Below are 24,029 nucleotides of genomic sequence, written 5' to 3' on the forward strand. Positions count from 1 at the left end.
TTTTGGAGGTGCTTAAGAACTGGGATACCCCCAAAATGTCTATATCCTATTTCAGTTATTTTAATTATCTTAATTTCAAGAGTATTTCTTTTGTCAGTGTTTTAGTATGAAAAGCATTTTTCAGATTTTGTTTGGTTTTTATTTCTCTGAAGGAAATTGCATGGGGTCAATAATGTGTGCGTTTGTTTTGCTTGTTGGATGGCTTTTTTAAAAAAAATCTGAACTTTTAGACATTTTTATATATGTATATTAAAATATATGAAATATGCATATATTTCAACTAATAAGGCTTATATAGAGAGTCATGTTCTGTTACATAGAATATTTTTTATCCATTGTCACCTGAAAACCTCATTGAAGATTCAGGAAAGGTATAGGCTTAGAACTTACAGGAAGAATAGCACGTGTTCAATAAATACTAACTTCACACCAAGATAAAGTCCCATCAGAATGTCACTGAATCTATTAAATGTTTCTAAATTTGTTCACTTTGTGGTGGGTCTGAATATTCTACTTTCTTTTAAATATAAACTATATTTCAGTGAAAGGAATAGCTATTGCATATCATCTGATGAATATCCTTGAAAACCCCCCTAGTCATTTATGTGAGGAAGTTTATTAGTTTGAAAACTAAAAATAAGGGATGCTTTTGGTTTATATTTATATATATGTTATATTTCTCTCATTGTGAAAATGTGAGAGATTTGGATATGACTAATATTTAACAGTGTTTAATATATCTTGATTTTATTAATATTAGAGACTATAACATTTATAGTAGCTGTATAAACCAAATTTGGGAGGAAAAGATAAACCAATTCGGTTCTGCTTTGTGTGAGTCTTTGTATGTTATCTAGATAAGACTTTGGAATGTGCTTACAAGTAACAAAGATACGTGTAAATTATCGTCATAAATTCCAATATAACAGCATGCAATTGAACTTGAATCAGAATATAATAATTTGAAATCAGTTTAACAAAACAAGAATTCAGTTGTTAAATCAATGGCATATATGTAAACGATTATAATCAACCTTTTTGCAGAGCACTCCTCACTTCAGACTGCATTGTGCCCATTTTCTCGTTCACATCCCCACTCTACTGTGAGTTGTGTAAGGACAGCGGTGGCTGTGTCTCTGTGCGCCATCATTTTCCCAGTGCTTACCATGGTGTTTGCCAGATAGTGAGCGGTTGTTTGCTGAATGGTTGAATTTATGAATGGATTATCCATGCAGTTTAAAAAAACGTACTGCCCACCTCAAATGTGAGGTTACATGTGGCTCTTCTTAGCTTTTCATAAGGCTAGAATAATATTGTGTTAATAATTCAGAATTAGAGTCTACTGTGGACTGAATTTAGAGCCATTGAACAAAGCCATTGATCCTATGAAGAACAGTTCTGTAAGGATCTTGACATGTTCAGAGAAAGGCACTCATACAAATTTCATGGAAACTTTATTATTAATATCACCATGAATAAGTGGCTGTCTAGGTTTACATGTCAAGATAGTGGCAGTTGGGAATATGACCCTTGGTCTCTTCTACTTCCCAGCCTAGTATATACTCCACTGCTCAAGCATGGCTACTATGTCTGTATTTTTCTTTATTATCAGTGCTTCATAACAACCTATCTGCTCTAACACCAGAGAATCAGGTACTTGTTGAAATATTTCACTTCTTGACCATGAAAAATGGGCATTTTGTGGTGTTGATGGGTATTTTTATATCAATTTTTTTCTTCGTCCCTGGCCATAGATATATATTAATACATACACACACTATATATGTCTATATGCATTTCACCTTAATCATGGCCACATGCTGAGTTGCATCTAATGATTGCTAGATGGATGAATTACCTACAAAGAGTTCTGGTTATGGAAAGATTTTTTTTTTAAAGGTGCAGCTCTTAGGTTTATAAAAATAATTTTGAGATAACGTTTTCTCATTAAAGGCACAAAAATTTCCTCCCACATCTTTTTATGTAAAATTATCAGAAGGTCATTTTTACTAGAACTTGTCTTCTTCATTTGGGGTCAGCACAGTTTGGTTCGAGGTCAAAAGATTATCTTGTGAGACTGAAAAAAGACTGTCTACCTTGATTTGTAACCCTGCCTGCTACTCTGGCAATATTGCTTATTTCATAAAATAAAGAATGGATAGATTTTATTTAAATAAAGATATTACTTTCTCCCACAAAGGCTGAGGGTTGGCTTCCTGGATTTATTTCCAAACTATTTTTTTTTTTTTAAAAAGGGTGTGTTGGTTCAATAGGTAAACATTGCGGGTGTGATTTTGTTTATTAAATATCCACACCCAGTCACTACCCTTGATCTTTGCCTGGGCCTTGCGTTAACCTCGAGAGGCCTTGGCGCGGTATTAGTAACGACACATATTCATGTCAGCAGTGCTGCTCAGAGCGCCGCGATGGTAGGAATAATGTAACCTGGAGGACAGTTGGACTTGAACTTGGACTTAATATCAAAGGGAATGACAGAACTCTCTCTCGCCTTCAAAAAGCGATCTGCACTTTGCATCGTGGACGCAGCTGCTTAAACATAAACAGGGATTCTCCCGTGGAAGGGAGTGTGCTTTCAGCTGAGCCTGGGCAGGGACCAGTGTGTAGCTCTCTCTCTCTCTCTCTTTTTCCCCATTTAGTATTCAAATGAGCGCGGTCTCCGCTCGGTGGTTCACGGCGCGGTTTCTTTCGCGGGGCTCGGGGTGTCAGGTCCCGCCTCCTGTGCGGGCCCTTCGGGTCCCCTCCCGCGCCGAGGCAGGCGGCGGGGTTCCAGCGGTCTCTGAACCCGGAGCCGCCTCTCTCCCCCCCCCCCCACCCCCGGGCTGCGGGACTCGGCCTGCCTTGCGCTGATGTCACCGCCAGGCTGTTGCGCGGCGGCCTCTCGGCGTCGAGGTACCTCCCCCTCCTGAAACCGCTCGCCGGCTCCGGGGGGTGGGGTTGGGGAGGGGGGGGGGAAAGAGGCGAGGAGTCAGAGGAAAGATGACTGCGAAGTTAAGTCACCCGAGGGAGGGCTTAGCACCGAAGTGATAAGAGCGAGAGCGCCGCGGGTCCCGGGCGCCCGGCGGGCCCAGGCACGGAGCAGATGTGGCCCGAGGACAGAGCGCGTTGCAGGGAGCGCCCGGGCCCGAGGAGAGGATGCCCGCCGGGGACCGCGCTGCCCTGAGGAGCCGCCGGCCGGGGACACGCAGCGCAGGAGCCCCCTGCTGGAGTTCCCTTTCGGCCGCCTCCGCCTCTCTCCGGCTCCAGCTGAAATGAAGGTCCACACTGCGGGCCGCTGCAGCGGGTCAGTTTCAAAGGCTGGAGTAGTAGCCTCTCGGGTTTCCATCCGAATGTGAATTACGCTGCCTGGGCCTTAAGAGGAAACCGCGGAGCTCCTCGTTGCTGCAGTTGCTTCAGGTGGAGTAAAGCCTTCTTCAGGAGGATCAGATAAGAATCTTTGGAAATGACTTTTTTTTTTTTTTTTTTTTTAAGGGAAGCTTAATAGTACACCATGCTTTCTGTTTACTTTAAACGGTTGCTGGATTGTACTGCCCTGGCTTGTCCAAAAGTCTGATCGTTTTTCCCCCCTTTGGGTAGTTCTGAATTGCCTCGAAGAAGCTTAATATGGGAAGAAAACCTGCCTTTTGAATCAAGATTATTTAATAGCTACTCACCCCCTACGAAAAAGTGAAAGAAAAATTTTAACTTTCTTTCTTACCAACGTGAGACTTATTTTCCTCTGAGGATTTGTGCTGTGCCTTGATCTGAACAATACACGGTCCCTGTGTTTGCCTTTTAAGTTTCTGAAGCGTGGTTTATTTATAAAGGAGATGGAGTTTTGCAAGCCATCGTTAAGTGGATTACAGTTAACCACAGCTCTGCCGAAATTAACATTCAGCCTGTTAAAATGCTTGCTCATTTGGAAATTTTAATCTGGAAATCTCAGATGCAAAATTAGACTAAAAAGGGAAATGGACTGACAATGGAATGTTCTGAGTGCTTGAGCCACTGTTAAGTGTGTGTTTGTTTGTTTTTGTTTTTGTTTTTTTTTTCTGTGTTTTGGAGTGTGTGAAAGGGAACTTTGGGATCTGGGGAGGTGGACAAAGGAGATTTCTGTTCTCTGTTCTTGATGCACTTTATTTTTTAAAATCGTCCTAAAATCAACCAGGTAAAAGGATAGTTGCATTTATACTGATGCACTGCTGATGACCTTAAACACCTCATGTGACATATATTATTTGAGCATATGTCTTTATGCTGAAGACACTTCCTAGCTCTGTTCAGAAGTATACTTTCTTGAAAGATGCTTTATCTTATTTCTTATTTTTTGTATCAAGAGCTGCAATATTTGTTTTAACTATCTACAAAATGGGGAAGCCACTCAGCAGACCAGACTGTTTACGTCAGAACCCCCCTTGTGTAGGGAAGGGCGAAGAAGAGGAGGACCTCAATATCGAAGACTGTTATGTCCCACAGCGGTCGATCTATGATACTGTTAGACTAAATGAACAGATAGACTCTGGTTCAAAAGGCAGCCTGTCTTCCAGGCATTTTACAGATCGGACTTTACCCTACAGTCACAGAACACTGGATGTTAGCTCTTTATGCTCTAATGGTGCCCTTACTTCTTCCAGTGTGTTTGAGGTGAGAGGTCGTGAAGCTAACAAACTAGATGAAAAGATGATCTTTGATGCACTCAAACTAAATAGTGATATCATTCGGACCACAGGATTTCCCAAAGCCAAATCTCATGCAGAAAAGAAAGAGCATAGACGGTCATGGCGAATGTTTGTCCCAGCCAATTTTATGGATTATGCAAACAAAAGTGAAAGCTCTTTTGTTGAACCTACTGATATGTCAGATACTGTTGCCAAGGGCAGCAAGTGCAGATGGGGTACTAACTCTCTAACTTCCGAGGAGGATGACTCTGGTTTATGTAGCCCTCCAGCAGAGAGGGAAGAAAGACAGGGCATTTTAACTGGAGACCAGTCACGAATTAGAAGCTTGTCTTCTGCTGAAGATATTCATATAACAGAGCAATATAGGCCATTTTTTTCTGTTAATTCCATTAGCGAACAGAAAATCCCACTGCTTTCGTGTAGAAGTGTCCACCCTGATGAAAACTTCAAGATGATTTTACATGATATTTCTCCATTAGAGGAAGTGAAAAGTGTGAATCATCAGAGGGAAATCCGTGATGAAAATTGTTGCCTGCAGAATGATATGAAAGAGAGTACTGTTAAGTATGATGCATTAAGTATGCCAAGAAGTGGAGAAAACGAGCATATTTCTAGCCTTGGAGAAGAGGGGAAAACATACGGACCAGGGGAATCCCAACTCACAGCACCCAGTAGGGAACTTATGAAGGCTTCCCCTCGGGATTTAGATCTCTCTCACACAGACCTGGGGGATAATGATGTCGATGGTGGCAGCACAAGTTTAGTAGAAAATGTGTCTCTCTTGACACAATATGATTCAGAAGAATTCAACATAGCACCCAAAGATGTGGAGGCTCCCGTTTCTGATCAGGAGATGGAGGTGATTCATATGGAGTGCTCCCTGAAATTCACACCAGGAAGCAAGAAAGCAGAGCCCAGAAAACCAGTGGCCCAGGCAGGCATATTGGATACAGTCTGCAATGGCTTTCAGTTGGTTCAGGTAATTAATGGAAATGTGAAACTCTGCAATGCCAAAAGTTTGTGGTTCTCTTTCAGAGTGGTCACTAGTGTTTCTAATAATGATCACATTTAGGCTTTTCTTTGGGGGGGGGTGTGTGACTAGCACCCCGCAAAAGATGCCACTTGTTGATAAGGTGATCATTATAACAAATTAATGAGGGACTGTTTTGAGAGGCCTGATTATTCCCAGCTGTTTAGGGTCCTGCTATGGATTGTGCAGAGGGTGGCTAGTCTCTGTCCTTTAGAATGTCTCCACTGTGAATTTATGTTAATGTTAGGCTTTTATACAAATTGTGGTTTAAGACAGTGCCGTTTAAGGGCTGCTATATTGGATTTATTAAGCTTGAACAGACTTAGTCATGAAAGTACAAACACAATATTATATTGTGGTCTACGAAGTACTTAACCCAAATTAAGGACTTTTTAATGTGCTGAAAAACTTCTCTCAGGAGCTCTGCACGTGAGAGTAGAGTTATTATGTGGTATTTTGCAGGCGTTATATCTCCTAACTTTTTGTTGAGTGGTGAATGAGGTAAGAAAGTTAAGGGTGCAGCCTTGTAATAAGTAGAGTGAAGCCTGTAATTTTTTTCTTCCCACTCAGATTGAAGTTCAGCTATTTTGGTACTTTTACTAAACTCTTCTGGTAAACTTTGCCTCAGAGATAATTTTATTTTATTTTAAGCTTCTCTTCGTGTTTGTGTGCTATGGGTTAGATTGGGGGCAGGGATCCCTTTTCATAGGTGTTTTGTTACTACTGAGAGATGAGGAATTTAGACAATATCAGAAAAGTTCCTCTTCTCAATCTGTGAAATAATTGCTCTGTTAGTTATGCCTTTTCCTTCTGCATACGGTACATGACATGTTGATTTAAAAGCTTAGCAAAGATCTTTTTTTCCTGTAAAGGATTTTTCAGTTTATTCATAGAAAGCAATTAAATCTTAGAAATATATGCTCTTTGGTAGTTATCTTTTTAAATTCTTAGTATATTTTTTGTGGCCCTTTGGAAAATTACCAAACTCAAGTAGACCTGCTCTGACATATACCTCTAAATTTAAAGTCAAGATCAGAGGTTAAGGCAGTTTACAAGAGCATTATTATTAGGTTTTTGTCCTGAAAACTATCTGAGAGTGAGAATAAAACTTTTTTTGAATCCTTATTTATCATACAAGTTCCTGGAATTAAAAATGTAACATTAAATTAAAAATGTTTCTCTATGGCCCTACTTTTTGGTAAGTAGTAAAGCTTATCCAAAGCTATTAGTTTCTAGAAGTAGTAACTTAGTGGTATAGAAAAGAAATAGAATTATAATGCCAATAATATAATGTCTTCACCACCTGTTGCAACTTTCCATTGACTTATACCTTTTTGAAAAATTCTGAAAACTTCTTTTTTCTCACTAATTTGGGAGAATCTTATCATATATATTTGATTATGTATAATTGATTTTTATATTGAGTATTGTTATATAGAAACAATTAGCCAGTATGGAAGTTGTCTATATGGGTTTTCTGTGGAAGAAGTAGCATGGGATTTTAGCTAGGAGGAGACTTTAGAGGAAATGATTATTAATTTATTTGCTGTTCCTTAATTTACTCATTTATACAGAAACACAGGAGTATCCTGTATGCAAGGCCTTGGACCAGAGTCTGGAGAGTTTGCCTCTGGCAGTCTCTATATCTTTCAAAATTATTTTTCATACTGTGCCTGTAATTTTTTCTTAAGTGTTGTTTTAATATTTGCCTTTATTATGTTTCCATATATCCTGATTAACTGTCCAATCATTGCTATATTTATATAGTGTCCTTTTATACAATAACTTAGACTCCCAAACCATATTTACCTTAATATCTCTCTGAAACTTTCCTTCCTTAGTTAAAAATAATTGGTTTTCCTCATAGCATCTTCCAAGCCCTGTATTAAAAACATTTATGTTATCTATGAAAGAAATGATATGTGTCTACCCCTAGTATTATCTTTTACGAGGTTGATGCCATCCACCTAAGATAGAAATACAACTTTTCTATACTGATACTAATTTGGCAAGTAAGTATTGGGTACATATTGCATGCTGGGTACCATGGTGGGCCCAGCATGTAGAGCTACTTACAAGGAAAACAGATATTTCTGCTTTCATGGAGCTTGCATTGTAATCTAACATGTTAGAGCCTTTGCCAGTCACAGACAACTGGGGGACCATAAGTAGGATGTGATGGACAGGTGAGGGGGGAGTACTAGGAAACCACTGGCAGTGACCCAAGAGTAAGCAGAGTGGCTGTGCTGGCGACGTGTGTGATCAGATTCATGGGGTAACATCTTCATATTCTTGCAAGCCCATGGGCATCTTGATAAGCATTGAGGGGCTAAATGTACAGGGATCCATGCTATTGTAGCACATGCCTGTGTCTTTTTCCTTTTCCTGTCTCTGTATTTTGGCCCTCCTGCCAAGCTGTGTATTTGGCCACTTGGCTTACCCCATCTTCTTGTTGATGATTCTCTATCTCCAATTTGAGTCTCAAGCTTCAGGTGGCAGCTAGCAGTAGCTATCCTTAGGAGTACCTGTAAGGATTCCTTGCCCAGTAAGGCTCATCTTGGTCCCACCTTATCATTTTGCTCCTTCACATTTTCTGTAAATCTTTTGCTACAGTTAAATTGGGACAATAGGAAATTCCTCATGCTATAACAATGAAGCAATAAAGAGAGGATATATACTGTCTTCTTGGTTTTATAAATAATCTGATTAAATGCACTTAGACTATCATTCTTTGATATTCCTGAGTGCTTTTGATATGCTATGACTTTATATTTAGTTCACTTTCTTACTGTTACTCATAAAGTAGTTATGATCTATGAAGAGGCAACAAAAATTATCTTTATCTCTGAAATAATTGATAGTTTCTACAACCTAATGACTGAAGAAATGCTTGTTATGTATTTGATGATTGTTAGATAATATAATTCATATAATTATTGCTCTTTCAACTGCAGGTATTCCAGAAAGAAGAGATTGAACCCTTGCAGGTTAAGCAGCAGGATGTAAACTGGTTAGGTCAAGGCCTTATTCAGAGTGCTGCTAAAAACACCAGCACTCAGGGGTTGGAGCATGACCTGGATGATGTCAATGCACGGTGGAAGACTCTCAATAAGAAGGTAATTTTCTCATCCCTTTCCTTGTCATTTCTGTTGGTCATTATTCACAATCATTTATTGTGCCCCTGAATCATATTTATAGTAGTCAAACTTTTCTAAACACGTCTACTTTTTCATTTTGCTATAAACTGGATGGCTCAAACTCAGATGCCCACAGGAGCTGGTAAGGAATATATATGAAAGAAGGGGAGTGGGTGAGATAGGGCCTTTCCCTGCTATTTTCTTGACTTTGATAGAGACATGGCTGCAGATATAACAGTGCAGGATGATGGCAGGTGGCCATGATCTGTGGCTCTGTGTTGAGGGGATCACATGCACCTCTAAGGGTACAGGCAGCTACTTAGTTTCAGCCAATCATTGTCGTGTAGGCATATCGGCTGACTGTGGCCAAATAGTCTACTTACTTTCAAAAGAACATGGAAATCTCACTTTGTATCTGAAACCTTCTGATGTTTCAAATGTTGCTGACTAATTTCACACTATATAAGTCAACTCTATATAAGCAAAAGAGGCTGTGTGTCTCTCTCTATCAGTCCTGGATGAAGGGTTTGCTACCCTTACTATAGACCGTCATCTTCAAATACTATTTTATTTATAAGATGTAATCCCACATTTTTCCAAATGTTCAGGAGGGAAAGTGCAAGAAATAATGCTCTGATGTCTTAGGGAGACAATGCTGACAGACATTGGCAGGCAGCTCTTCACTTAACATAAATTATCAGAAAATTGCTATGGGATGGCGGTGCATGTCTGGCGGTGGTGGTGTGGTGATTTTTGTTGCTGTATTCCATACATTGAAATCTTAAGTAGTTGCCAGATCTTACAACTACATTTATCACTCTTTAAAATCTGATTCACATTATAGTGCTCCTTTAGACACAATTAGAATGCAGTGTCAGGTGTAAATATATTCCATAGTGCTTAAAATGTCTTGCCAACTACTTTTTCAGTCCAAAAGGAAAAGATCTATGAGAAAGGCAATAGGATATCTCTGTGTGGGACACAGAGAGTCCATTTACTAGAAGACAAAGGCCCTGGTTTGTTGAAAAAGGACTTCAGAGCTTGGAGCTAGCAGAATTTAATTGGATACGTGGTAGTTATTTTGCCTACCAAAATATCATTGTGATTCTGCTATCATAGTTTCTTTTAATCTTAGTTGTTTCAAAATCATTATCCCTGATATTCACCATTAGGAAATAAAAAATGAAAATGATAAAACTGACTAATGCATTGTTTCCTACTTTAAGTTTAAAATATTTGAATCATTGCTAATCATAAATATATTGGACATTTCCAAAAGTCTCAAAGATTTAGTCTTTCTGCATTGACTATTGTAATGGTAACCTTATTGTCATGGCTTACTAGCTAAAGTTTGTCTCCTTTCCACTCCTGTCCTGCCCACCATCAATGCTTTGGGTAAATTTTAAGTGAAAAGGAAAAGGAAATTTGTGAATATATGGGAAAATTAAAATGAAACGTGGTGGCCTGTGGGCAGATTTCATTGTGCAAAATAAGAAGCTGAAACAGCTGGCACTTTGCAGGTGGCTCAGCGAGCAGCCCAGCTGCAGGAGGCCTTGCTGCACTGTGGGAGGTTCCAGGACGCCCTGGAGTCCCTGCTCAGCTGGATGGTGGACACTGAGGAGCTCGTGGCCAATCAGAAGCCCCCGTCGGCTGAGTTCAAAGTGGTGAAGGCCCAGATACAAGAGCAAAAGGTATGTGAGCGATGGATGCTTTCCTATTGTGTTTCATATTAAATCTTAATAATGAAAGTAAAAATTTGCCTTGTGACTCCCCTTTTTTTTTTAGTAATAGTATATCCTAGTTAACTGGTTATTGCTGCTATGGACAATATTTTGTTATTAGTCATTCAACAAATATTTATCGAACATCTGCTGTGGGCCAGGCATTGTTCCAGGTGCTAGGGATACATTCCTAAATAGAAAAGATAAAAGTTTCTCATTGAGTTTAAAGTCTAGTGGGAAGGGAGGGACAAGAAGGGAGAGATGATAAGTAAAGTAAGTAAGTGAACTGTGATAAGTTAGCAAGTGATAAATAAAGCAGGGATGGGGAAAGGAATCAGGACATGGTGGAACAAGGGTGTGGGGGACAGGAAGTGTTCCAAGGGAGGGGGGCATGTGTGCAATTTTAAACTCATAGTCAAAGAAGGCTTGATTGACAAGATGACATTTGGATGGCAGTATCATTGTTCCATTCTGTATTAGGTTTAGGTTGACCCATGTGAAATTGCTTTATTTTATTTTATTTTATTTTATTTTATTTTATTCTACTTTATTCTATTTTATTTTATTCTATTTTATTTTTGAGGCAGAGTCTTGCTCTATCACCCAGGCTAGAGTGCAGTGGCATCATCCTAGCTCACTGAAACCTCAAGCTCCTGGCCTCAAGTGATCCTCCTGCCTCAGCCTCTGGAGTAGCTGGGACTACAGGCACATGCCACCACACCTGGCTGATTTTTGTATTTTTTGTAGAGGTGCAGTCTCCCGATGTTGCCCAGGCTGTTCTCAAACTCCTGGCTGTTCAATCAATCCTCCTGCCTTGCCCTCGGTGTTTGGATTATAGGTGTGAGCCACCACACCCAGATGAAATTGACTTTTTTATAGACTAAATATTGAGTTTCTTATGGTTCAACCTGTTACTAAAGAGGCAAATACGTGATTCATATGTGCTGAGGAATGTATTAGTCATTAGTAGTGACTTTTGACACTACTAAAATGGGACAAAGTTGGGAAAACACAATCTTTAGAGGAATGATAACTACTTGGGACCACATGTACAGTTTTTTTTTGCTTCTGATGGTGTGGTCAGGTATGAAGCACTTAATGATGCTTTCAGTAGTAGTTTGTCAGCCGTGACTTGAAATGACGTGGGAATGGGCCCGGCATGGAAGACGCTGGTAAGGTTTCTTCCATGTAGAACTTATAAACAGAAGGGAGCGGATTATTTTAATTACTTTAATTTAGGCCGTGCGCAGTGGCTCACGCCTGTACTCCTAGCACTCCGGGAGGCCAAGGCGGGTGGATTGCTTGAGGTCAGGAGTTCGAAACCAGCCTGAGCAAGAGCAAGACCCCATCTCTACTATAAATAGAAAGAAATTAATTGGCCAACTAATACATATAGAAAAAATTAGCTGGGCATGGTGGTGCATGCCTGTAGTCCCAGCTACTCGGGAGGCTGAGGCAGGAAGATCGCTTGAGCCCAGGAGTTTGAGGTTGCTGTGAGCTAGGCTGATGCCATGGCACTCACTCTAGCCTGGGCAACAAAGAGAGACTGTCTCAAAAAAAAAAAGAAAAGAAAAGAAAATTACTTTAATTTAAAAATTGAATTTATTAAAAAAAATTTTTACATTTAAACACTTTCAAATGTAATATTTAAAATTTATCTTTCTCTGGCTTATTCAGTTAGCAGAGTTAATATACTATAGATTTCAAAATTGCTAAAAGAGTACATTTTAAAGGTTCTCACCACAAAAATATAAGTAGGTGAGGTGATGGATATATTAACTTGCTAGTTTTAATCATTCAACAATGTAATGTATACATAGATCAAAGTATCACATTGTCCCTCATAAATATATACAGTTATTATTTGTCAATTAAAAACAGGAAAAACAACAAAACATTCCACATTTGGTCTCAAAAGTTTTTTAATTGAAAACTTACTGCTTGCTTTAATTTCTTTTTTTAATTTCAAAATGTTAAGGGGTTCAGATGTTTTTGTTACATGGATAGCTTTTGTAATACTTAAGTCAGGGCTATTAGTGTGCCCATCACCTGAATAGTGTTCATTGTGTCTGTTTGGTAGGTTTTTTACCCCTTCTCTTCTCTCCCTCTTCTTGATTTCCAATGACTTTTACTTCTCTCTGTGCCCATGTGCACCTATCATTAGTTCCAAATTATTAGAGAGGATATATGGTGTTTGCTTTTCCATTTCTGAGATACATCACTTAGGATAATGGTCTCCAGTTCCATCCAAATTGCTGCAAAAGACATTAATTCATTTCTTACTGTGGCTGAGCAGTATTCATGGTGTATGTGTGTGTATGTGTATGTGTGTGTGTGTATGTGTGTATATATATAGAGAGAGAGGTGTGTGTGTATATATATATTTTGTTAATCCACTGTGTGTGTGTGTGTGTATTTTGTTAATCCACTCATGACTTGATGGGCACTTAGGTTGATTCCACATCTTTGCGATTGTGAATTGTGCTGCAATAAACCTTTGAGTGCAAGTGTCTTTCGGATGACTTCTTTTCCTTTGTGTAGTGGTATTGCTGGGTCAAATGGTACGTCTACTTTTAGTTCTTTGAGGAATCTCCATACTGTTTTCCACAGAGGTTGTGCTAATATGGAGCCCCACCAACAGTATAAAAAGATTTCTTTCTCTCTGCATCCATGCCATCTATTGTTTTTTCACTTTTTAGTAGTGGCCATTCTGGCAAGGATAAAGTGATATCTCATTATGGTTTTAATTTGCATTTCCCTGATGATTAGTGATGATAAGCATTTTTTCTAACTCTCTAAAAATTCTTTGAAAACTTTAGCGTATTGGGAAATTATACCCATTAGAAATAGATTGAAAGGTGAGGATTTAGGAAACACAACTGGAAACACATTGTATATGTGTGATTTTTGAATAATATAACTGCTACCATTTACAATTTAATTTGAAGTTAACTCCCAGAGTAAATGATGCTTAGCTAACAAAACCCATTTGTTATTCTGCTTTCTTAATTGCTAGCTTTGTTATTAAATGTTATTACATTTATCGAAAGTAATCCACTTAATTAGCTCTCTTTGCTGCCCAAACCACCTGTTGTACTTTGATTGTATAATGACTTTAGCCTGTGTCAATACAGTTTGTGTTTCTTTTCCTTCTTTTTAAACAAGTTCCTCTTACCTCCTTGGTGGTCTTGATCTCAAAATACTCTTCTAGCTTTTTACTTCTGGGTAACTGTCAAATCTTTAATCCTTAGCTATCAGTCAGGGTCAATTAAGGAGCCAATGAAATAGTATTTTATACACCTGTGCCTTCTTCATTGCTGTTAACACAGTGTATGTGCATAGCAGTTGCTCATGAACAATATGTTTAGATTAGATGAAAACAAGGTAATCTTGAGTCCTTGCTTCCTATATCAAACATTCCATTTCAGGCATCTTGAAATGTTTAATTGGAATTAAATTGAATTTTGATTCTGCTGCTAAATCCTGAAATGTTAGTCTTATTTAGCCAGCTTTGGAGATTTTAGAGATCTTCTACCCTACCTTCCTTTCGGGAATAACATTTAAAGCTTTTTTAGTCTTCATCTTTAAAGTATTTTAGGAGCTAGTCCCACCTACTAAAAGGAGCCAAGAACCTCTAGATTTAGCCTTGCTAGATTGTGAACTTGGTCTGAGTCTTAACTTCCTTATCTGTAATGGATTGTTTAATATGGGAAAAGGTTTTGAAAACAGCAAATGATTTATAGGAATCTTTTGTATCTCGACAGGGCAGATGGTTGTTGACTGTTTAGGGCATTCCCATTTGATTACAGTAACGGAGATTTTGCAGTTTTCTCATGATTCGGTGGGGTTATCCTAAGCAGCACTTCTGTGCTATTATTTTATATTTAAAAATTAATAGAGAGTCTTGCCGAGGCAGGAGGATCACTTGAGGTCAGGAGTTCGAGACCAGCCTGAGCAAGAGCAAGACCCTGTCTCTATTAAAAACAGAAAAATTAGCTGGGCAACTAAAAATAGAAACAAAAAAAATTAGCCCGGCCTGGTGGCGTGTGCCTGTAGTACTAGCTACTCAGGAGGCTGAGGCAGGACGATTGCTTAAGCCCAGAAGTTTGAGGTTGCTGTGAGCTAGGCTGACGCCACGGCACTCACTCTAGCCCAGGCAACAAAGTAAGACTCTGTCTCCAAAAAAAAAAAATAATAATAATAATAGGGAGTCTAGTGGCCTTATCAATGTTAGTTTTGTCTACTGTGTAAAGCCCCTACCACAATATCTGACACAATACTAATGAATCATTAAGTAAAATGTAAAAACCCCACTTCTCAGATCCTTGTGTATGCACATACATACAAAATACGTATGTTGTCAGAGATCAGATGTACTTAGGGCACATTTTATTTTCATACAATTATTCTCTTGCCTTTAAAAAATATATATTTAATGTTTCCTCTCAAGCTTCTCCAAAGATTGTTGGATGACCGCAAATCTACTGTGGAGGTAATCAAACGAGAAGGAGAAAAAATCGCTGCAACAGCAGAGCCTGCAGATAAAGTGAAGATTTTGAAACAGCTGAGTCTCTTGGATAGCAGATGGGAGGCTTTGCTTAATAAAGCTGAAACAAGGTAACTTACCTACTCCCAATCCTTTTCAAAGAGTACCACTGGCCTTCATACTGATGTTTTGTGTTTTGGTAATACTTCTCTTCAAATCGTCTCATTCCTATGTTTATCGTGTATGTGGGCATAAAGAGCAAAGACTAATGTCTCTTTCCTCATTCCTCTGATGTGAATGTCTTGTAATCACCAGTTATGACCCAACTCTTTGTTTTAATACAAACATTTCCTTGGCTGGGGGTGGTGGCTCACGCCTGTAATCCTAACACTCTAGGAGGCCAAGGTGTATGGATTGCTCAAGGTCAGGAGTTAAAACCAGCCTGAGCAAGAGCAAGACCTCTGTCTCTACTAAAAACATAGAATGAAATTAATTGGCCAACTAAAAATATATAGAAAACATTAGCCGGGCATTGTGGCGCATGCCTGTAGTCCCAGCTACTCGGGAGGCTGAGGCAGAAGGATTGCTTGAGCCCAGGAGTTTGAGGTTGCTGTGAGCTAGGCTGACGCCACGGCACTTTAGCCTGGGCAACAAAGTGAGACTATCTCAAAAAATAAAATAAAAAAACATTTCCTTGAGGGTGATTCATTCCTTTGTTTATTACATAGTTACTGCCTGTCTACCATGCATACTTCAGGCACTGAGTTAGGCCTTGGGTGACAGGAGTGACCTGGACAGATCATCTCTGCCTTCAGATAGGGTACAGTCTAGAAGGGTTTATAGCCATTGAGAATAATGACAAATGTGATGTTTCAAAGCTAAAATACAAAGCTCTGTGGGAGCATAGTATGTGAACCTAGTCTGGGGCAGGGGAATGACAGCTAAGTTTTAAGGAAGCAATAGGGGTTAGCTGGGAAACAAAGCGAGTGGAAGGTGCTCTAACTTCATGGAGGCCATGAAGCCTAGAGCTCAGCACCACTGGGTTTGTGTTTGTTCTCAGCAGTTTTCTCATTACAAAATTCCAACCCATATTTTATTCTCTGCATTTGATGCCACACTGACCAGCATTAAGTGGTAGCTTCATTGAAGAGTAGCCATCTATGCTGGTTGGATTGAAAATAGATAAACCATTGAACTGAATGAGTATGTTCCATAAATTTCTACTTTTTTTGGAGCTAGAATGGTGAAGAGAAGGATTTGTCTAATTTTGAATTATGGAGTATAACTATTTTTAGTCTTAGGACCATAGAATGAGGTGCTCCTAAGGAGTCTGAAAGTCTCATGTTGTCCTTAATGTGTGTCAGCAGATTAACCCTTTTGTGTAATAGCGTAGGATGTTGTGCCTTGGCTGTGATGGAAGATACTCTCAGTAATATTTAAAAAAAATAAATGAATGAATGTCTAGATCTCTGCTTTACTGCCATAACTGGTCTTATTTCCCCCAAACCTCCTCACAGTAATAATAAATGGAGGGATGTTGGTAATGGTTATGATTCACACCCAGATTTATTGTTCATAATTTAAATCATAGTAAATTAAACCCAATCACAAAATAGTTATTTCCAGTGATTCTAGATTATTAGAATTTAGAAAAAAAGAGTCATAGATACTGATAACCAGAAGTTAAAAAGAATATAACAATTTTATTCATTTTTTTTTTTTACCATCAAGTGTATTTCAATTGAAAGTTTTAAAAAATATACGTGTGTATAGTTTGTGGTATATTGATACAGAAATTGTATTTAGTAGCTTGGCCAATTTTCCATAATTCCCTTTTTCCCCCATAGAAAGCTAATTTCCCAAATTATGTAATTCTCTAACAATTAAACATGATAAGAAGTTAAGACAACAACTCTTGATCCCAGCAGAAATGATATATAGGATTTGATACTGAATCAAGTATTCTGCATACAAATCAACACAATCAGTTGCCCTAGATAAACACTGAGAACAGACGAAGCCGGTTTTAATTTACATGAGTCCTCTGCAATTGAGGAAACAATGTGTTTTCTAAAAGTACTTCAAACTACAAGTAAAAGTCCAAGGAATATTTTGGAATATTTCTCCTCTATTCATATTTTAATCCATAAAATATTAACTGTTGCTTTTGGGAAATATTCTTGACACTGAACTTTTATAAAGTAGGCATCACTGTTCATTCCACTAAGGAAATATGTATGCTCTTCAAAATTTGAATCCAGTTTTGACCATTTGATTAAAAGCAATCTCAGAAACTTGTGTTCCAGTCAAAATTGATACATAAAGCACTTAAAACAGGACCTGGCACAGAATATATATTCAGTAAATATTACCTATTATTGTCATTATTATTGCTATTGTTATTATAACATTGCCATTATTATTATAACTATAATTATTAGAAGTATTATTACAAAAGATTGGTTCAGACTTTCATGAGATTCAGGCACTTGAGGATGACCTGTTGTTCAACTTTAATTTTATCTAATTGAAATCTATTTTAACATGCCCTTTCAATGTTAGAGATTTAAATTTTTTTTTTTTTTTTTGAGACAGAGTCTTGCTTTGTTGCCCAGGCTAGAGTGAGTGCCATGGCGTCAGCCTAGCTCACAGCAACCTCAAACTCCTGGGCTCAAGCAATCCTCCTGTCTCAGCCTCCCAAGTAGCTGGGACTACAGGCATGCGCCACCATGCCCGGCTAATTTTTTCTATATATATTAGTTGGCCAATTAATTTCTTTCTATTTATAGTAGAGACGGGGGTCTCGCTCTTGCTCAGGGTGGTTTCGAACTCCTGACCTTGAGCAATCCGCCCGCCTCGGCCTCCCAGAGTGCTAAGATTACAGGCGTGAGCCACCTCGCCCGGCCTAGAGATTTAAATTTTAACCTTGATAGTTTCTGCAAAAAGGGTTTAGAATAGAATTCAGGAGCATGACTGAAGATTTTTGTTGAATATTTCACACATTCTTCATCCCTAAATGACCTTTGTTTTGGCACATTTGTAGGAATCGTCAGTTGGAAGGTATCTCGGTGGTAGCACAGCAATTTCATGAAACCTTAGAACCACTGAATGAGTGGCTTACAACCGTGGAAAAGAGGCTGGTGAATTGTGAACCCATAGGAACCCAAGCATCCAAACTTGAGGAACAGATTGCACAGCACAAAGTAAGATATAAACTCACACATTTAGTAAGATTCAGCTTTTATTTTGTGTTTTTGTGACATAAATTCGATTTATGTACTATTGTTGTGTTATGCGTAATTGCAAACCAAATCCATTTCAAATGTCATGCTTTAGTTTTGTTTATGTTTTCATTTTTATTTGTCCATTCTTTTTGTTTTTCTTCTTTCTTTTCTTAAACTTCATTTAGGCCTTAGAAGATGACATCATGAATCACAATAAACATTTACACCAGGCTGTTAGCATTGGCCAGTCCTTAAAGGTTCTGAGCTCCAGGGAGGATAAAGATATGGTGCAGAATAAATTAGACTTCTCTCAAGTATGGTACATTGAGATTCAAGAGAAAAGTCACAGCAGGTCTGAGCTCCTCCAGCAGGCCTTGTGTAATGCTAAGATTTTTGGGGAAGATGAAGTTGAGCTGATGAACTGGCTGAATGAAGTGCATGGCAAACTGAGCAAGCTCTCAGTCCAGGAGTACAGCCCCGAGGGGCTGTGGGAGCAGCAGGCTGAACTTCGGGTATTTTCATTTATTTCATTTCATTTTTAGTTGTTGTTGTTCATTTCAGTTGTCATTATTTTCTCAGTCTTCCTTATTTCTGTGTTACTTTATGTTCATTATGATTCAGAGGAATCGCTGTACTCAAAAAAGATTTCGCCTATATATATGCAGATTACTTTTAATGAAGTCATCTTTAAAAAGAGATTGCATTTATCCTCTTGGCTGGATCTTTCACTTTTCATTTTGTTATTTTATTGCTGGATGCAAAGACCCATCATTACGTAGCACCCCAGTACTTCCACCTAGCCCATTTCCATAGGGCATTAAGTATTTTCAGAAAGGGAGAATGCTGTGAATTACATGGGGCACAGTGGGGAAAAGAAGAGGCATGAACATGGGAACAATAATGAATATTTGAAAATGTGAGGTACCTCCTCAAATATGTCTCTGTGAAACCTACTTGAAGTTTCTCTGAGATTATCTAATGCTAATGCTGACTTAATTTTTTCTCTCCTGCATAAAAACTGGTACCTGTGTTTTTAGGTTCTGCAAGAGGACATCTTACTCAGGAAACAAAATGTAGATCAGGCATTACTAAACGGTTTAGAACTGCTTAAACAAACCACAGGTGAGATATCTTTCAAATCAAATAATCGTGCAGCCAGCATTTTGTGTTGTTTTCAAAATATTTTAGGGATGGGGAACAAAACAAAACACTTTATAATTTGGGGGCCGTTCCAAGACTTCATTCTGGAGAATGCTTTGAAGACCAATCAAGAAGGGGGGAGGGTTTAAAATATGATCTCACCTTTTTCTCATGGTCTCTCTTGAGTTCTTGATGGAAGTTGTGTGTATTACTCATAAAGGACTTTGGCACAGGAGCTGGTCAGAGAAGCCCACGACAGAGTTACATTAGTTTTCCACTTGTGGAAGGCAAATGAACACATAGGTTGTAGACAGTTTTTTTTTCTTTTTTTTAAAGATAGATTGCATTGCAGTAACATACATTATGGTTATATACATGGCTATACACGGGCTTCATTTCTTCATGCTTGAATCGCTAAGAAACGCTTGATTTAATATCTGTGTGAGAAGATTTTAGAACAACTCAGAGAGACTAACTTGTTTTAGTGATTCCTTTGGCCGTAGGGATTTCACTGTACCTATGTCCAGTTCAGCAATATATATGGAGGTGGGGGCAAGTACCATTTATTATGAGGTAGAGAAATTCAATATGATATCTAGAGCCTTGAGTTAAGTCTGAAGCTCAGGATGCAGTTTCTCTGTGTGTCTGAAAATGAGGCAGAGGATTAGATTAAAGATCCACCAGAATAGTGCCGTTGAGCAATGGTGAGCAACTAAGAGCAGAGAGGTTAAGCATCTTGCCCAAAGTAACCCAGCTTTTAAAGCCATGCACAAGGTCACTGTCTGAACTCAGGCGGTTTCTAACCCCTGTTCTTTGAAAACCGAAAGCCTGGTATATAGACACAAAAGTACTGCCTTGCACATACCTAAAGGCACTTTCCAGTTTGTGTGTTTGTATTTTCAGAACGGTTTAGATTTGCCTGGAATCCTGGGAAGGATTACAATCTAGAAAAGGGCTTCTTTTAGGTCAGATCATCTTTAGAAAAATGTCTCTTTTTTTTCCCCCCCAGAAAATTTCATCAGTGAGCCATAATATCTGAAGAACCTGCCCACCGCCCCCCTCTTCCCAACTTTGTAGTTTCATAAGAAATAACATGCCTTTGAAAATTTTAGGTGATGAAGTTTTGATAATTCAAGATAAATTGGAAGCCATCAAAGCTAGGTACAAAGACATTACTAAATTGAGCACCGACGTGGCCAAGACTCTGGAGCAGGCCCTGCAGTTCGCGAGACGGCTGCTCTCCACGCACGAAGACCTGTGTACGTGGCTGGACAGAGTGGAGGTGGAATTACTGTCGTATGAAACTCAGGTTCTGCAAGGAGAAGCAGCAAGCCAAGCACAAGTGAGGCAAAAAGTATGCTCTGATCTATACATTTTGGATCAGTTTGTTATAAGGAGTCTCATTCACACGGGAATCAAATTGTAATTTGCCTTGTGTCATTACTGTTACGCTGAAAGATGCCTTGGTGGGCGGGGAACCCAGCAGAAATTGGCAGCAGATCATCTGTTTAAACTTTTAGGAACGCAGAGATGAAAACAGTACATTATGGTTTGTTTTAAGAGTCTTATTACGCAAGAGACAGAGTGATGAGAACAGGAAGAAAAGGAAAACCATCATTGTTTCAGAGATACACACAGTTTTGTTGGAATAACAATATTTCTGTAAAATAGCAGGGGGTGGGCTGTCTAATTATATCACAAAAATAGTATACCGGCCATGCTAATCATTCTTCTTTTCAGAGATATCGGTCTCTGTTTTTATCACCCCTGAAGTATGATCACAGACAGATGAAGGAGAGTTGGTGAGGTCAGGCTCACTGAGCCTGCAATGATTCTACTAGAATGATTGAAAGCCAGTATGTCCTCATTTTGAAGGTCACTTAATTCTGGCTTAATTCCTCTTTTTTTTTTTAAACTTTTCTGTTACCTGATTACTTAGAGGTTCCCAGAAAGCGAAGCATAATACATGTTAACTTGCTTGGTTTTGTTTCCCAAATTTTAAATATTTATATTCAATTTCAAAGATAAAATCTTGCCTTGTCGACAAATGATTTTTTCTTTGAACTTCTCAGGAAACACTTTCCTTTTTTTTTTGCAAAATAGCTTTAAATAACAAAGGTTTATTTAACTTAACTGAAACTGTAGGGGATGGCCAAAGCGTCACATTATTGGCCAGGAAAGGACGTTAGCCCCAAGAACAGTTAAAGGAAAATTCTGTTCGAACTCTTTAAGTGGTACCCCCGTGTTTGTATGTTTTTCAGGAACTGCAGAAGGAAGCTAAGAACAACAAACCCTTACTGGACTCCCTTAACGAAGTGAGCAGTGCTTTGCTGGAACTGGTACCATGGAGGGCAAGGGAAGGACTTGAGAAAATGGTCGCTGAGGACAATGAGCGCTACCGATTAGTGAGTGACACCATCACTCAGAAGGTGGAGGAGATCGAAGCTGCCATTCTGAGATCACAGCAGGTAGGGACGAGTGGTTTGTTGTCTAGGCAATAAATGTTCTCCAGCTGTTCCCAGAGCTTTCACCTGAACAAAGATGCCTGTGAATAGTGTTTTTTCCATTCATTTGCTGTGCTTCAAAAAATGAAAGGGTGGATTCGAAAAGAATTTGACTGGGCTTCTTGGATGTCCGAGTGCCAGGGCAAGGCTAATCTGTGCATTGTTAACAGCCATCTGCCTCACTGTGTCAGACATTTATCCGTATCAAGTCAGACCCTAGGAAGATCAGCCCTGCTTTCCAAACAAAATGCTTTTGTCTACAATATATGCATATTGTTAAAATTAATTTTATGCCTCCATTAAGTCTGACCTGTGAGTAAATGTTTTGAGTTGTCATGTAAGTCAGTATTAACTGTTGATTTATAGAAAACTATGGCAAAGAGAAGGTGTTCTTTTTAAAATGGAAACTATTTTTGTTGGTAATGTGGGTTTTTTTAATTTTTTTCTGAAGATGACTGAAGGGGAAACAATTATAGTTTCTGATCTGTCTGTGACTCACACAGAGTGTATATATTCCAAGAGTTTTTTAGCCACCCAGCCCTTACCATAGCTCTCTTGGAGTGCTGTGGGCAATGCATGGGGTCCTGGAAAGAGAAGTTTATAATACATGTTTGATTAACTTTTATTGAAATCTCTGTGAATGTTTACATTAAGTCATCAGACTTATTATAAACTTTATGTTTGGGGGTAGTGTGATATCACCCTGTACTTCAGAGCGGAGCTTGGGAAGGGATGTGACTAAGCTTATACTTGCACAAGCCAAAAGTTAGAAACACAAAACAAGCAGATTCTGTGGGAGCATCCAAAATTAATTTTCCAATGTTGCCGTAAAAATGTAATTTATCTAGTTCTAAAGCATAAGGCTCCACTCCTCATTTTAGTGCTGGGCTCTAGAATCACAAAAGCCGATGAAATACGATGATAGCAAAGGCCCTGCCTGAGAAATGTTTGTGAGGGAGGGCATTCACGCTTGAGGAATGTATTTTGTATGTTTTTTCAAGTTTAGAGGACTTTATTTGCCTTATTATTATAGGAAAATTAATGTGTTTATTTGTGAAGTTTATTCAGCTATTTAAAAAGATTGAATTTTTTTCCACTGGAATTTATGTCAACATTTCAGAACCAGCTCTGAAGACTTCTCTAAATGGCAAGACAAGTATTCTGTACTCTTGGGAGTAAGATTTTCTTGAGAAATTGATTATGGTTGATTAGTTCAACAAAGTAAGGCTGTAATAAGGGCAAGGTCACAGCCTGAGTTCAGTTGGTTAGTAAGCTCTGGAACATGCCAAGGTCATTAACTGTGGCCTAATTCGATTCAGGGTTTTGCAGCTGTTTTCCAAAGGGAAAGAAAGTAACCAGGTCAGTGTAAGTTTTCTAGAAGTCCAAAACATATATTCATATATCCTATGGGAAAATAATTATTTGGTTTTTTTATAAAAAAAATATAATTATCCCTTATAGAAAATTCTGAGATTTTCTGAAAGAATACAGAAAAATTCATGAAAGAAAGAATAGGTACGCAATTTGGTCTATAATCTTCCCACTTTCCTTTTGAGAGAGACAGAGAGAGAGAGAGAGAATGAATATGTGTATAGTAAAAGTCTTAGTACTAGTAGGTCATATAGCTAATATTAATGCCATTAATATCTTCTGGTTGTTCATGTGTATATGTGTATCTTCATTCTTTTGAAATACCTACAAGTCTGTCCAGTGAAATACCTCCAGCAGGGCTAAACAGACACAGGTATCTATAGCTGGGAGGAACATGTGCAGTATAGAATATGTGGAGAAGCCACTTGCCTATGGTTGCATGGCCAGTAAGTGGTAGAGTTGCATTTAGAATTTAATCCAGATCTCCTCCTACCTCACTACTGTGACTCCTTATAAATTATATAGAGAGGAAAAACCCTCAGGGGTGATCCATTTTTCCCCCAACATTCTTCAATAATCTGAAGGAAGATGCCATTATTAGAGCAAAACAGAAGTATGTAATGAAAATGTTTCCAGCTATAAAGATTGTGGAACATGAAAATGCAATGCTAACAGGGTCATGAAACATCATTGTGTAGGCAAGTTTAAGAACAGAGTAGTAAATACCTGTCTCTCTGGTA

General features: G+C 38.6%; 1 protein-coding gene across 26 annotated transcripts in view; it reads left to right on the top strand.

The window, feature by feature from the left end:
• The window catches only part of DST (dystonin), a 462,173-nt gene that overhangs the window by 371,320 nt on the left and 66,824 nt on the right, over window positions 1–24,029 (top strand). For 21 of the 26 annotated variants that reach the window (XM_020287134.2, XM_076003259.1, XM_076003267.1 and 18 more), the window contains 8 exons: window positions 8,661–8,822; window positions 10,364–10,534; window positions 15,015–15,181; window positions 18,094–18,253; window positions 18,460–18,786; window positions 19,312–19,396; window positions 20,527–20,768; window positions 21,676–21,882. In XM_020287134.2, coding sequence (XP_020142723.2) covers window positions 8,661–8,822; window positions 10,364–10,534; window positions 15,015–15,181; window positions 18,094–18,253; window positions 18,460–18,786; window positions 19,312–19,396; window positions 20,527–20,768; window positions 21,676–21,882 — 1,521 coding nt within the window. The remainder of the gene's footprint in view (window positions 1–8,660; window positions 8,823–10,363; window positions 10,535–15,014; window positions 15,182–18,093; window positions 18,254–18,459; window positions 18,787–19,311; window positions 19,397–20,526; window positions 20,769–21,675; window positions 21,883–24,029) is intronic. The other 5 variants (XM_076003270.1, XM_076003283.1, XM_076003282.1 and 2 more) reach the window with 2 other exon arrangements.

Source organism: Microcebus murinus, chromosome 5, assembly GCF_040939455.1.
Source record: "Microcebus murinus isolate Inina chromosome 5, M.murinus_Inina_mat1.0, whole genome shotgun sequence".
Lineage (NCBI taxonomy): Eukaryota > Metazoa > Chordata > Mammalia > Primates > Cheirogaleidae > Microcebus > Microcebus murinus.